At 47.6% G+C, this 15062-nt stretch overlaps 1 protein-coding gene across 3 annotated transcripts in view; it reads left to right on the forward strand.

The window, feature by feature from the left end:
- The window catches only part of DNAJC4 (DnaJ heat shock protein family (Hsp40) member C4), a 65204-nt gene that overhangs the window by 38291 nt on the left and 11851 nt on the right, over positions 1 to 15062 (forward strand). For all 3 annotated transcript variants that reach the window (XM_061605664.1, XM_061605665.1, XM_061605666.1), the window contains 2 exons: positions 11449 to 11654; positions 12762 to 12935. In XM_061605664.1, the coding sequence (XP_061461648.1) occupies positions 11449 to 11654; positions 12762 to 12935 (380 nt within the window). The remainder of the gene's footprint in view (positions 1 to 11448; positions 11655 to 12761; positions 12936 to 15062) is intronic.

The following is a 15062-nucleotide window of genomic DNA, read 5'->3' on the forward strand; positions in this document are numbered from 1 at the left end:
AACGCGGCTGCCAGACTATTGACGAGGACCAGTCGGTCTTCGCATATAACACCTATTCTGGCGCATCTGCACTGGCTTCCTATTTGCTTCCGGTCGAGATTCAAGGTGCTGGTTTTGACCTATAAAGCCTTACACGGCGTGGGACCTCAATACCTTGTGGAACGCCTCTCTCGCTACGAACCTACCCGTTCACTTCGTTCAGAATCTAAGGCCCTCCTCCGGGTACCAACCCATCGGGAAGCCCGGAGGGTGGTTACCAGATCTAGGGCCTTTTCTGTGGTGGCCCCTGAGTTGTGGAACAGCCTCCCCGAAGAGGTACGCCTGGCACCTACACTCCTATCTTTCCGGCGCCAGGTAAAGACCTTTTTATGCTCCCAGGCATTTTAATCTTTTAATCTTCTTAACCTTTCTAATCTTTTAATCTGTATTTTCTTTAATTTGTGCTGTATTTCGTTTTTATTGTGTTTTTTGTTGTTTGTTTGTATATGTTTTTGTGGTTTTTATTATGATATATTGTATTTTACTTTGTTTGTTCACCGCCCTGAGAGCTACTTTTGCTAAGGGCGGTATATAAATCGAAATAATAATAAAATAAATAAATATGCATTAAATTGCTGGCCAGTAAAAAAAGAGCTTCAGACAGGAGCATAGGCCTGTTGGCAAATTGTTAGCAAATTAATGCTCTGTTGGAAAATTAATGTGTGGGTAAATGGACTGACTTGCAGTGGAGTGCAAATTAATTAGGAGAATTTCTGTGATGTGATTTGGCTGGGAAGTCAGTTGGCTTGCATTCTGCGACATTTAGGTTCTGGATTTGAATCTATACATAATAAATTAGCATATGTAGTTTATGTAAATCACAACAATGGACCTCAACCCCAAATATTTTAAGGACCTAGTCCCTGGTGAGAGCTGAGTTGCTGCACCAAGGTGTTGCCTTATGGATTCTTTAGAGACAATAACTTTTTCCCAGAACATTGCAAGTGGGTTTAAAGAGGGAGTTCTGCTTGGGTTACTCATTCCAATTTAGCCTCAGGCTAAATAGGTTTAGCGGGGGAGGAGTGTGTTGGTTTCAAAAACCTGCTGAAACTGTTTGGTCCAGATAAGTACACATCATGGGCTGTGAAGCCTCTTCGAGCCCACTTGTGACTCTCTTAAAAACTCCTGTTCAACTCTGGCTGCATTTTCTCTGCAAATGAGGGGGCTTCCAGACTGCTGCTGTTTTCAGCTAGGATTCCATTACATACCAGCAAATTCTGGTTGCACGATTAAAGTTTATCTGGCGCTCTTGTGTGACAAATTTTTAAAAACCCAGGACCTTTTGTGGTAAAGAAAGTGACAGGAAAGTGCATGGAAAAGTGTGGGATAACATTTGCTTGATGCAACATTGTATAACCATATTGGAAAATGAATGCTCCATAAATAGCCAGCGTTGTCTAACCTCCCCACAAACTTGGTGGAAACAAATCAGGATGAAATGCTCAATAAACTGTGTCGCCTGGAAGTGACCTAAATCGGTCTGCAGGTTTTAAGGGTTTGCAAACAAGCGGAGAAAAGCCATATGGGTTCGTGGTAGTTAACAGACATTTAGGAATTGAGTGCAAGTATTAAAATACTTTGGCCAGTCCCTCGGGGTGAGGAGGAGGAAGGCAGGCATCTTTGTTTTCCCTGATCTTGACAAGGTTTGCAATTGCAGCAATGTAAGATGTGGTGGAGAGAGATCCCCGTTATTTCCAGGCTCTTCCCTCTCCCTTCTCACTCTCCAAGCCGTATTTGAATTCTCTGTGGGAACTCATTTCTGCTGAAGGATTACCTCCAGAGAAAACAAATGCTCCATTCTAAATTTCTTTCGTTTCTTTTTCTGCCAGCCAAGCACGCACACCCCACGTCACTGCTTGCCTCCGTGGTTCTAACTGCAGGACTGTTTAATTGCTTGTACTCACTGCTAAATCGGAGAAGCGTGTCAAGACGACAAGTTGACCGGTGTGGCGGGGGTGAGATTATCTTGCCAGCAGATTCGCCCTGGTGGCTTTCTGTGGTACTCTGCATCTTGCTTTGTTCCCCACATGCCTGTAGGTGCCATGTGATGACCTGGTTTAGCCAGGAAAGGACATTGTGAGAGGCAGGGTTGTGTAGCAGTTAGAGTGGCAAGCATAGGACTAGAGAGCCCAAGATTCAAAAAAATCCCCACTCAGCCATTAAGTCAGTCTCTCTCTCTCTCTCTCTCTCTCACTCTCAGAGCCTAATCTACCTTGGAGGGTTATTGTAAGGACAAAAATGGGGAGGGCAGCCATGTACATTGCCTTGAGCTCCTTAGAGCAGTGATTCTCAAACTGTGCACCACAGCACACTGGCGCGCCGTAAGAGGAGACTAGGCGTGCCACAAATATTATGAAAGTATATTTTAAAATTGAGAAGAAACCGATTTGTAATCTTTGTTATTTTTATTCATAGTTTAAAATATATTAATATATTTTTAATTTTGTACAGGCGGGCCCCGCTTTACAGCGCTTCGCTTTTCGGCATTCCGCTAATGTGGCGTTGCGCAAATGTGGAAAGTCCCCGCTTTAAGGCGCTTGTTCCCGTTTTACGGTGGTTTTTCTTGTCGCGTGTCATTTTCGCGCGATGCGCACCATTATTGTCTATGGGTTCCGCTCTTTGGCGGTTTCCGCTTTTCGGCAGCAGTCCGGAACGGAACCTGCCGTATAAGCGGGGCCTGCCTGTACACAAAGTACGCCAGAAAATTTTTATATGTTTTACAGTGCGCCGCGAACCAAAAAAGTTTGAGAACCGCTGCCTTAGAGGAAAGAAGGCAGTTAAGTGTCATAAATAAAAAATAAAATAAATACAAATAAAGTGTGTATGTGTGAGTGTGCCAAGTGTGTGTATATGTTATAGTATTTTGCCAGCCTCCTAATTTATACAAACTGTTAGTGACAGATGTGCTTAAGCCACCTATCAGCAATCCTGGATCTCATCCTTGTCATTCCAAACGCTGTATCACCTCTGCATACCTCAAGGAGGCAACTACTTTCAAAGGCACCAGAACAGGTAGAACATATTGCATCCAACAGAATATCACCTGCAGGTCCTGCAATATAACTTGTAATCAAATGTCATATCCAGTAGGTAGGTAAAACTACAACTGTCCTGCATGCACGTTTCAGAAACCACAAATTGGCAATTTTAACTTAAAAAGTGGAGCAACCAGTTGTAAAACCTTTCAACACTGAAAACCACAGCCTGTTAGACTTATCTATAACAGTTAAACAGACACCAACAGATCCAACAATATTAACTAAGTGGGAGAACTTCTGGATATACACCCTGGACACATTAGCACCACATGGCCTCAAACTGGAAGACAGTACCTTCATCACTTAGCTTCTGCAAATGAAGCCCTTCTGAGCTCTATAATTGCCACCTTGGGGATGGTATAATGACATTTATATGTTAGCGCCTAATGAAGGCCGGAGCCCAAATGTTTTGCTAGAAAAATTAACTCTGTTTTGTTAATCACAGTTATGTATACAATCATATTTAGATGTATATATAGTATCGACCAGAGATGGAGAATCTTTTTTGGCCTGAGGGTCACATTTCCTCATGGATAACCTACTGGGGGCCATGTGCCAGTGGTGAGCAGGGCCAGAGGTAAACGTGGGCAGAGCAAAAGAAGTGCCTGTTAGATTTGTATAGTAGACTATGTCCCATCTGTGCAAAAGACCGAGGTTTCTACGGACACATGCATGCCGGCATGCACTCCTCCATCATCTATCCAGGCATACAAGAAGCTTTATGACAGTTTAAGGACATCTTCCAGCCAGGCAAAAGCACTTGTGGAGAACTCTGAACAGGGCATGATGAGGGGAGAGTCCTAATGGCTTGGCAAAGATACCTGGAAGGCCATATTTGGATCATAGGCTGGGAAAGTCCCAGCAACTGGGCCCAGCATTCACATGGTTGGGCCATTCATTCTCCAGGCTGCACAGGAGATCCTCAGTGGCTCATTCATTGCCAATCACTCGTGGCTCAGTAAGATTATCTTCCAAGATAATTTGGTTGGAAGACGCCTGTGCGTGAATTTGTTTTATGTGGGGAGATCGATGCACAACGATCACACAATCTTGACAGAAAAAGACTTTGATCCAATGGCATGGATACCACGATTGGAAGTCTTTTATCTGCTGCAGCCTTTATTCGCCTTCACAGCCCTTGTAAGATACACATTGTTATCCTCCGCCTGTTCTGCCGTTGAGGACATTCTTGGATCATTCTTTGTCTGGTTCCTCTCCCTTGACGTTACCGCCATGGGTGACCCTGCTGGGAGTACATGACTCCCAATGGTATCGCTCACAGGGTTCATTGGAACACACAAGCCCACTCACCACTACAAGGTGATGATTCATCAATGGCTACCCTCCTCGAGGGCTGGTGTGACATGCAAATGTAATGCTTCCTGACTCTTGTGGGGGTCAGGAGCAGGCTATGGGATTGTGCGCTCCTTGCCCCACCAACTGTTAACGTTATTTAATGCAAGTTCCCACCCACCTTAACTCCCAAGTGTTATGCCTGCATCACTAACAGTTTGTTAGAACTAGAGATAGAGGAAAACCTCGATTCAGTTCACACTTAAATCTGAACTTGCCTAAGTTGCAGTTCCCAAAACAATATGCTAACCAAAACAGAACCAGCCTTAGAAATTCGTCCCTATCTGAATTTTGTAGTGCCGTTCTCCAGCCAAGTAATGGATACAAAAATGTGGATAAAGTGTGCTTGTAAATGGATACTGTATATTAGTGGAAATAACCTACATAAATGCATTGCGTTAGGGAAAATCACTTGTACAAGTGTCTACATTACTAAAAACTGCGTACAAAAGTGTGTTAGGGAAATTTGCACTAAAATTGTCAATTTTTATGAGTTTTTTTTAAATCACCAATTGCTGCAGAAATGAGAACCAAATTTCAGAATGGAAAAATGAGAAGCGTAGAAAACCAAAACTGACAAATTTGTCCATCCTTGTTAGGACCGCAGCTTTGGCAGTGAGCTTCTCCAATGAGCCACTGTCAGCCTGTTTCAAAGGCTGCAGCTCTCTCAGTTGTGCGGTGAACTGTTTTAGCCTGCCTCTCCGATCAGGAAAGCACAGGAGCCCCCTGGCCTCAGCCCAGGGGGAAATCATTGGCTCAGAAAGACGCCTCTTCGTTACCACCCGCCGCTCACAGCTCTATGACGGATGATCTCATGGGAACAAAGGGGTGGCCAGCGTAGCAACAGCAGCAGCAGCAGCTCCAGGCCAGGGCCCCTGTCCCAAGTAATTGGTTTTGGAACAAGCCATCAAGGCCCTTTTCTCCTTGGCTGGCAGGCAGCCTTCCACGATTGCTCTGCTAGGAGACAGTTACAGTTTGGCCAGGTGGAATAGGAGATTATAGGCCTCGCACTTCCCTGGCGACCAGTCCAAGTGACAGTGGCTCGCAGAGGAGGACGCAAGCCTGGGCTTAGCACAGGAGCAGATCAACGTGGCTTTGGGACCTGCCAGGTGTCCTTTTTGTCGGGCATTCACAACGATTTGTGCTCATGATGACATCGGAGCAATTATACGCGATTCTGCTTTCAACACTGTTTTGTTTAGGGGCAGGCGTACTCCTTCGTTTCCAATCAGCGCATGTCCCGTAACTTCCTGCTGAAATCCTGTCCTTTTTTTTTTATACCCCAAGTGTTCAGAGGTAAAGGCATAACAGAGGTGAAACACTGTGAACAAGTAAACTTAGAAAGGGAGAATGATGATGAAACGGCCACATTTAGCTACATCCATGTGTGTGTGCAGACTGGAGCCTGCAGTGCTGTTTCCCATGCAAAGGGTCCCTCCAGACTAGGGATGTGAACGCCCAGAAGAAACACAGAAAATTTTGGAGGGGTGGAGGTGGAAACCTTTTTTTCCCCATCCAATGGGGGGAAAATGTGTTTTTATCCCAATTTTTTGGGGGGTGCTTCACATCTCTACTCCAGGCTGGTGGGTTTTTGGGGGCAGGTATATTCTGCAGTGTGGTGTAGTGGTTAAGGTGCTGGACTACGACCTGGGAGACGAGGATTCGAATCCTCACATAGCCATGACGCTCACTGGGTGACCTTGGGCCAGTCACTGCCTCTCAGCCTCATGAAAACCCTATTCATAGGGTCGCCATAAGTCGGAATCGACTTGAAGGCAGTACATTTACATTTTTATATTCTGCAACATATCATTGTCTCAATAATAGTGCATTAGTGATGGATTTATACTGAACCATTCATCCATCATTATGCTCTATGAGTTGTTCTGCAATGCTTCCCCGTGGTTACCACATTATGTTACCAAAAGTCAAGCATTTAGTGTTGCCAGTCTCATGCTGTGGAACACTCTTCCAGCAGAGGTTCAGCAGGCATCCTCACTTTTGACTTTCAGGCACCTCTTGAAGACCTTTTTTTAATGCCAGTCAGCCTACGCAGTTGTTTAAAATGTCTCTTGTGTAGCCAGTCATTTTAATGATTGTTTTAAAACGTTTTTATGTTGCTCTTCACCACCCTATGTTTTGCAAGAGGACGGTATATAAATACTTTTGTAAATAAATAAATAAAATTTTATTTTGCTGTCTGGAGGGGAAATCCTTCACTATTTCACAATGAAAACAGCACACACACACACACACACACACAAAACCCTGAACATTTGTGGTATGAATAGTTGAATGGTTTCAGTCGGAAGTTAGGAGACATGCACTAATTGGAAATCAATTCCCAGTTGCTGGGAACTGCAGGAGGGGAGAGGTGCGGTTCTCTCAGATCCTGCTTGCAAGCTTCCCACAGGCATCTGGTTGGCCACTGTGGAAACAGGATGCTGGACTAGATGGGCCACTGACCTGATCCAGTAGGGCTCTGGATACCAGTTGCTGAGAATCACGAGTGGGGAGAGTTGCTGTAGCAGTCAGGTCTTCCTTGCAGGCTTCCCACAGGTGTCTGATTGGCTGCTGTGAGAACAGCATGCTGGATTAGATGGGCTTTTGGCCTGATCCAGGAGACAAGTCCATCTTGCATTTAGTATGTCCGCCCCAAAACTTCTGCAGGGTCCAAATAGTTCTGAAAGCAAGATCGTACATAACTGGCCTGAATACACAATAGAAATGGACATCTGGAGGGGCGCTAGGGTTAGATGAACCACTGGCCTGACTCAGTATAAGGAACCTTTGGCCCTCTAGAAATTGCTGAACTACAGTTCCCATCATCCCTGGCCATTGGCTGGGCTTGCTAGGGATGACGGGAGTTGTCGTTCAGCAACACCTGGAGGGCCAAAGGTTCTCTACGCCTGATATAAGGCATCTTCATATTTAGTGCTCACAGTGTGTTAGATGCTGTACCAAACACAAAAGAGACTAGATCAGGCGAGACTAGGACTGCAGGAGATGGGGAGAACAGCCGGAGGATGCGGCAATGACTTTAATTGATAGTCAAAGATCCACTAAGAGCAAGCCTGAGGTGGTTCTGGAAAGCATTGCCAGGGCTGCACCTATGCCATGGTTCTGCAGAAGCGTTGGATGCCATATCAGGTGCAGGAGGCAACTTTCTGAGGATCTCCATTTTCATTTAAAAAAAACACACAAAGCAAGTTTCTAGTCTTTATGAAGCAACAATACAAGAAAGTACATGTGAAAAGAAAGGCTGAATGCTCTTGAGACTTCAAATGCCAGTTCAGGAGAGTCAAATCCACATAGCTTGTTGTAGTCAGAGTCTCCAGAGGAGTGTGTGTCCCAGATCTGGGAAGGAAGGAAGTAGGTAATAAACTATTGCCTCCTGTTCTTGGCCTTCTGAGAGGACTCCAGCGGGGAACAACTTCCGGTCTGCTTGGCCCCCTGATCTTCAAAGCGGACAAGCAGCTTCTCAGAGGGCGGTGAACAGGCCTGGTTGATGTTCCCGGGAGAATGTTAAATTCCTCAGGCAGCTAAGACCTGTTCCCTTGCTCAAGTCTCCTGTAATTCCTGGTAGCGGGGCAGCAGATGCTGTTTGCCTGCAGGAACAGCACCCATCTTTCCCCCGATATATAGTACCACACATGTGCCAATCAGTTTAGTGCAGTCGCTTTGAGTTTTAATATTATGAGGGCTCCTCTAGACTGCCAGGTTGGTGTATGTGTGGGAGGGATTCATGCACATACTGGGAGATGTAGGTTTGTACAATTAAAGTGGATTAAAACACCCTGTTGCCCTAGCCCAACAAATTCAGTTAAAAAAGAAAGACGGACTTTTTGCAGTTAAGAAAGTGATGGGGAAAGTGAGAGATAGACAAGTGATTAAGGGGAAGATGGGTAAACAGCCCGCAAGCACAGCAAGACACAAGCAGGAGAAATGGTCATTGTCGTATAACCTCCCTGCAAGCAAATCAAAATGAATGTTCGATAAAAACCAGGCATAGGGTGCTTCCAGATGAGCTGTTTATTGAGCATACATCCTGATTTGTTTGCGGGGAAATTGGCTATTTCATGAGTATCCATTCTGATTTGTTTGTAGGGATCTCAGATGACATTGCATCAAAACAAATGTTATCCCACATTTTCAGCGCACTTTCCTTATCATGGAAAGCCCTATCTTTGAGGGGGAGTGGGTTGGTTGCGTGAGAGCTCCAATTCAGCTTTAATTGCACGTGACCTGAATTTGACGGTACATGATTGAATCCCACCGCAGAAGAGCAACAGTCTGGAAGCTGCCATAGCCTACCCTTTGTGCAAGCAAATCAAGATTAATGCTCAATGAATGGGTCGCCAGGAGGAGCCCTGACAGTGAAGGAGAAAAATGACTCTCGGCCCACTTTTGCCCAAACCTTGCCTCACGCCTCTATCATGTTCCCTCCTTAAGTCCCGTTTGTTTTAAATCGGAAGGGCTCAATTACCATAGCCTTTAAGGCGTTCCCGGCTTCTGATCATTCTGATTGCGTTTTCCGGCTACAATATCTGTTTTGAGACGCAGTGGCCAGAAGAGCCATAGTGGTTCAGTGGCAGAGTATCTGCCTTGCATGCAGAACGTTCCAAGTTCAGTCCCCAGTGGCATCTCCAGGTAGGGCTGGGAGAGAATGCTGTCTGGAACCCTGGAGAGCCGCTGCCAGTCAGTGTAGACAATACTGAGCTAGATGGACCAATGCTCTCAATCAATATAAGGCAGCTTCCTCTGTTCCTGTGTCTTAAGGGAAGGGCCACACCTCAGTGGTGGATCATCTGCTTTGCATGCAGAAGGCCCCAGGTTCAGTGTCCGATGGCATCTCCAGGTAGGGCTGGAAGAGACTCCCGGTCTGAAATCTTCAAGAGACACTGCCAGTCATTATAGACCGTTGGAAGTAAAGCACCAACACCTGTTGCAAGTGATCTGAACCAGTGGTGGGCAATGGACAGAAAGGCAATCTATTCTTTTCTCTGCCGATTCCTCCTCTAACATGTTTGTTGTTTTTGAAGGCTTCACTCCTCCCCTTCCCCCTTCTTTTCCTGTCTTTATTCTCAGTTATCAATGGTTCTGTGAGTGGAAGCCGCCTGGCTGCTTCAGCATGTATGATTTTTCCTCTTTGTAGTCTTAACAGACCAGTTATTTCTGCACTCCACTGCAGTATATATCTCTCTCTCTACCAAAAACTCTAACATAGACAGTTCTGAGCTAGATGGATCAATGCTCTGCCTCAGTATAAGGCGGCTTCCTATGTTCCATTCATTCATTCACTGGCGATTGTCTTCCAAGATAAGGTCTTTAACAGTGGGTCCATAAAGGACTGTGGAGGCCAATTTTGGATCCACACAGCCTCCCACAGTGAGGACATAGGTTTCCAGATGGAAGATGAGGATTTGTTTGATGTGCCTTCCGCTTAGCTCGTTTGTCCCATTCGCCCTGTATTCGTGCTTCTTCAAAGTCCATAGCACCTTTGATAATAGCTGACCTCCATTTGGGCCAAGACTTCCCAGTTCTCGATGCTCATGTTGCATTTTTTTAGATTCGCTTTAAGAACGTCTTTAAACTCTTTGCTGTCTGCCGATATTCCATTTTCCATCCTTAAGTTGGGAGTAAAGTAGCTGCTTTGGAAGACGGTAATCAGGCATTCGTACAACATTGCCAGTCCTGCGAAATCTATGTTCAAACTGTACAAAGTGGTCCAAGTGTGGCTGCAGCGTAGAGATGTATCGTGGCGGTTTTATGATACTAATGACTGCTAGCATGGGCTTTGCCTCCCCCACCCCCACATCCTACATTTTTATTCCACTTTTCAGACAATTATTGTCTCCCAAAGTGGCTCACATCAATTAAAAAAAGGTGGAGGGAGGAGATCAGTCCTTTGAGGCCAGAGCAAAGCACTGAGCGTTGATGAGTGTTTAAATCCACTTCAGGCCAAGCTGATCTTCTCTTGCTTGGATAGCAACGGGTGGCTCTTGCCTAGGGATGCCAGAGGTTTCCGACTGACGTTCACTTATTTATCCCGTGTCTGGAACAGAAATCAGTCCAGCAAACATGATCAGTATTGGCTGTTGTTGCTTTCAGTCCACAAATGATATATAATTGATTACGTTGCCCCCCTCCTGCATTTGCATTGCGTTTCCTTGGCGTTGAAATGAATGGGGCAGGATAACATAATGACAACATAATTTATGTAATTAGTTATGTGAGTTAGGTAATTTTGCCACAGTGGACAGTGAGAGGAATAACATAGTTAACAGTGAGAGGAATAACAGACTGCGGTGGAATAGAAGCAGTGCTGCACGTGACAAAATACTGGGCGGAACGGAAAAATGATGCCATCATACATCCCTACTCTTGCTCCTTTGGGCGATAGATGGGTCCAGGCTTCCCTCATGAGTAACCTTCTGGGGGCCACATGCCAGTGGTGGGCGAGGTCAGAGGCAAAAGGTGGGTGGAGCAAGAGGTGCAACTCTTAACTTTGCACAGCAGGTGAATTTCCACCATGCAAAAGCCAGAGATTTCTACACATGCATGCACACACACACACACGCACACATCTCTCCATCTTCCATTCGAGCAACCAAGAGACATTATCACAATTCAAGAGCACATTCCAACGAGGCAAAAGTAGTTGAAAGGGGTGCAGAGCAGGGCCAGGTGGTGGTGTGGACTGGGAAGAGTCCCGAGGGCGTGATAAAGAGGCCTGGAGGGGTGCATTTGGCCCCTGGGCCTGAGGTTCCCCACCCTTGTGCTAAGCCATTTTGTTCAGTGCTAAGTCAGCTCTCCACCATGACCCCAAGATCTCTACCTTGGCTAGTCCCTGCCAGCGTAGACCCCATCGGTGTAGATGCAAAGTAATTTCAGAAGCGCAAGCCACAGCGTATCCTGTAGACTCAGTTTTGGGATCGGGTCAGGAAATGGCAGGGGGAGCTTGAATGCATGTCAGGTCAGCACGTGGCTGCATCTGACCCTTCTCTCCTCTCTGCAGCTCCACCCGGACAGCGACCCAGCGAACCCCGACCTGCACAGCCAGTTTGTGAAGCTCAATGAGGCTTACCAGGTGCTGAGCAACGAGAGCAGGAGGAGGATCTACGACAGCTTCCAAACGGCCCCAGGAGCCCGGCCGGCCCCAGGCAGCCACCACGGCAGCAATTCCAAGAGGAGCCCTTTTGGTTTTGCTGAGTTTGGGAAAAGGTACAGAATGGGAGCTCCCCCAGGGGACAAGGCTTCCTACCCTGAGAACAGCCTCACCCCGAGAGACGCTGCTCTTGACGGCTGACTGCAAGAGCCCTGCTGGATCAAGCCCCAGGGATCTAGTCCAGCATCCTGTCGATAGGACCCTAGGAAGCTGCCTTGTACCAAGTCAGACCATTGGTCCATCTAGCTCAGGCTTGTCTACACTGACTGGCAGCGGCTGTCCAGAGTTTCAGACAGGGGTCTTTCCCAGCCCTGCCTGGAGATGCTGTCAGGGATTGAACCTGGGACTTTGGGCACGCAAGGCAGATGCTCTGCTAATGAGTTGTGGCTCTTTCTCTACAAATAAAGATTCTTGTCCCTCATTGTTCTAAATGAAGCACTGATTTAAGTAGGACCTAGGAAGTTGCCTCATCCCGAGACAAACCTTTCCCACAGTGACTACTCACAGCCCCAGGGGCTAATCAGGGGCCTCTGGGAAGCCCCAAAGCAGGATCCGAATGTAACTGCACTCTCCTCTCTTGCGATTTCCAACAGCTGGTATTCAGCACCCTGCTGGATCAGGCCAAAGGCCCATCGACGTCCAGCATCCTTTTCACTCAGTGCCCAGCCAGATGCCTCTGGGAAGGCCCAAAGCAGGACCTGAGTGGAACAGCACATTCCCCGCTTGCGATTCCCAATGACTGGTATACATACAGAGGTGGAACTGTCTGACTGCGAAGACAGTGGGTAGTGATAATGGCTAGTAGCCACTGATAGTAGTCCTTCCTAGTCCTGCGTCTTAAACATTTATATAACGCCGCTGGTGTGCTAGGTCAGTGTTCTTAACTCTGAGGCCCCCAGATGTTGTTGGGCCAAAACTCCCATCATCCCTGATCATTGGCCATACTGACTTGGGGCTTATGGGAGCTGGAGGCCAACTCTGTTTGGAGGGCCACAGGTCCCCCATTCCTGCTCTGAACACCTCTGCCCCACGCCTGAGAGGGCGCCAAGAAGTCTTGCATGTGCCTGGTTCCAGAAGTAGCAAACCAGCCAGAATGCCTCAGGGTCCATTGCCTTCCTCCCTCCCTCCCTTCTCCTGCAGTGACTCTGTCCTTTTCTCCGCAGGAGCGCTCCAGAGCCCGACGAGAACCTCCGGTACTGGCAGCAGTTCCAGCAGGCCCCTTCCGAGCCGTTCTCGGGTCCCGAGGTCAAAAGGAAGCATCGCCAAAACAGACGGCTCTTCGGCTACTGTATACTCCTCATGGTGGGCAGCCTGGTTGTCCACTACATTGGATTCAGGTATGGGTCTGCCCCCTTCTCCCACCACCTCACCCGCAGAGGGCATCAAAAATGCAGATCAGAAGGTTCCAGGGTTAAAGATCAGGGGTGGAGACAACATGGCCCCCTAGGCCTCTCTGTCTGGCCCTCGGAACTGGCCCCGGGCCACACCCCTCGCTGGCCTCGTGTCACAACCTTCTTGAGTGTTTTTGCCTGGCTGGAACTTGTTCTTGGACTCTGATAATGCCTCTTGCCTGTCAGGATGGAGTCTAAAGAGAGGGTGCGTGTGTGCAAGTAGAACCTAGTGTTCAGTACAAAGGTAACATTTACATCCATTGCTCCGCCCACTTTTGCTCTTGCCCTCACCCACCACTGGCATGTGGCCCCTGGGAGGTTGTCCAGAAGAATATGTGGCCCTCGGGCTGGAGAAATTCCCCCATCTCTGCCTTAGGTGACCTTGACAAAACACTATGATGATTTGCAGCCTTTCTCAACCTTTGGGTTCCAAGATGTTGCTGGACTACAACTCCCATGATCCATGGCCAGTGGTCAGGAATTATGGGAGCTGTAGTCCAGCAACATCTGGGGATCCAGAGGCTGATTTTATTGCATTTGCTTCTTCCACAAATGATCCACGGGAGGGTCAAAGAGGTAAGCAGGACGGTGGAGATCCTGTTTGGCAGTATCCCCCTTCCTCCTCATCCCTGGACTGCCTCTATGGGTGCCTTGGAGCTATGCTGCCCTGCGTTACCACCCCCTGCGTTACCATCATGAGGACTAGGCACATGGGAAAGCTGACAGCCTCAAAGCCTCCGGGGAGGATGTGGGGTTTTCATACTGCTTCTGCATCCTGACACTGGGGACCATCTCTCTTCCCCCTCACACACACAAATTTTAGAGCCTCGCTGATCATTAGGCTGCACTGCTGTCATGTCCCCTGAATCTTCTGTTCCCTGAGCTATGCTTGCTCAAGCCCTCCTGCCTTTCTTCCCCCTCCGAGGTCACGCATTCCAAACCTTTCATCATCATCTTGGATGCCCTCCTACTCCTCCAAATCCTCCCTGGCTTCCTTTTGCGCACTCCGTTCAAAGCGCAGCAGCCGCCGCAACTTAGGCAAAGTCTCTTTCGGTCTTCTTGTACGTCTCACTTACGAGAGGCTTCTGTTGTGAATCCCAAGAAGGAATTTATGTCCCTCCCCAACCCCCCCCTTTAAAAAAAAGCAATTAGGGTTGAAAACATAGCTGTTTTGACCAGGCCAGTCAACCTTAGGCATGGGGCCTTCTTTTCAAACTTTGCCTGCGATGTGAGGACCGCTTTTGTAAGAGCTAGCGGAGGAACAGAGGAAGCTGCTGGACTCCTGTCCATCTAGCCTAGTACCATCTACTCTGACAGGCAGCAGCTCTCTAGGGTCTCCAGGCAGAGAAATAATTCTTCCCCATCACCTGCTACATGATCCTTTAAACAAGAACACAGGAAGCTGCCTTATACTCAGTCTGAGCATTGGCCTGTCTAGATCAGTGTCGTCTACACTGATTGGTAACAGCTCTTCAGGGTCTCTTCCAGCCCTACCTGGAGATGGCAAGGATCAAACTTGAAACTGTCTGCATACAAAGCAGATGCCCTGCCTCTGAGCTACAGCCCTTCTCCTTAAAGACAAGGCCTTAATGGACAAACAGGTGTCCTTAAGAGTCAGTGTTTTGAAATACAAGGCTTGCTTTTAACGTCTCTTGCTCGGGGCACCATCTCTCAGCATTCTCACCTTCTTCCTCCTCTGCACTGCGCGTGCCCCATCTTCTCTTTGAAAACTAGACAAAGAATTGCAGCAGAGATTTGACCCTTATAACTGGGGGTGCTGGAAGATTGCACCCAGGACCTCCTGCATGCAAAGCCTTGGGCCGTGCCACTTAACAACAGCCCTTTCCCTCTCCCTCTCCCCTGCATGTCATCCTGAGCCTGGAGAATCAAAGTGTTGGGAAGGGTCCTTGGAGGTCAACTAGTCTCACCTCCCCTGTTTACTGTGCAGGATCTGCAAGGCAGGGTGGGCTGCAGATCAGTGGTTTGCATGCAGAAGTTCCCAGGTGCAATCTCCAATGGCATCTCCAGGTAAGGCTGGGAACGACTACTTGTCGAAAACTCTGGACAAACACT

This window comes from Rhineura floridana, chromosome 22 (assembly GCF_030035675.1).
Source record: "Rhineura floridana isolate rRhiFlo1 chromosome 22, rRhiFlo1.hap2, whole genome shotgun sequence".
Lineage (NCBI taxonomy): Eukaryota > Metazoa > Chordata > Lepidosauria > Squamata > Rhineuridae > Rhineura > Rhineura floridana.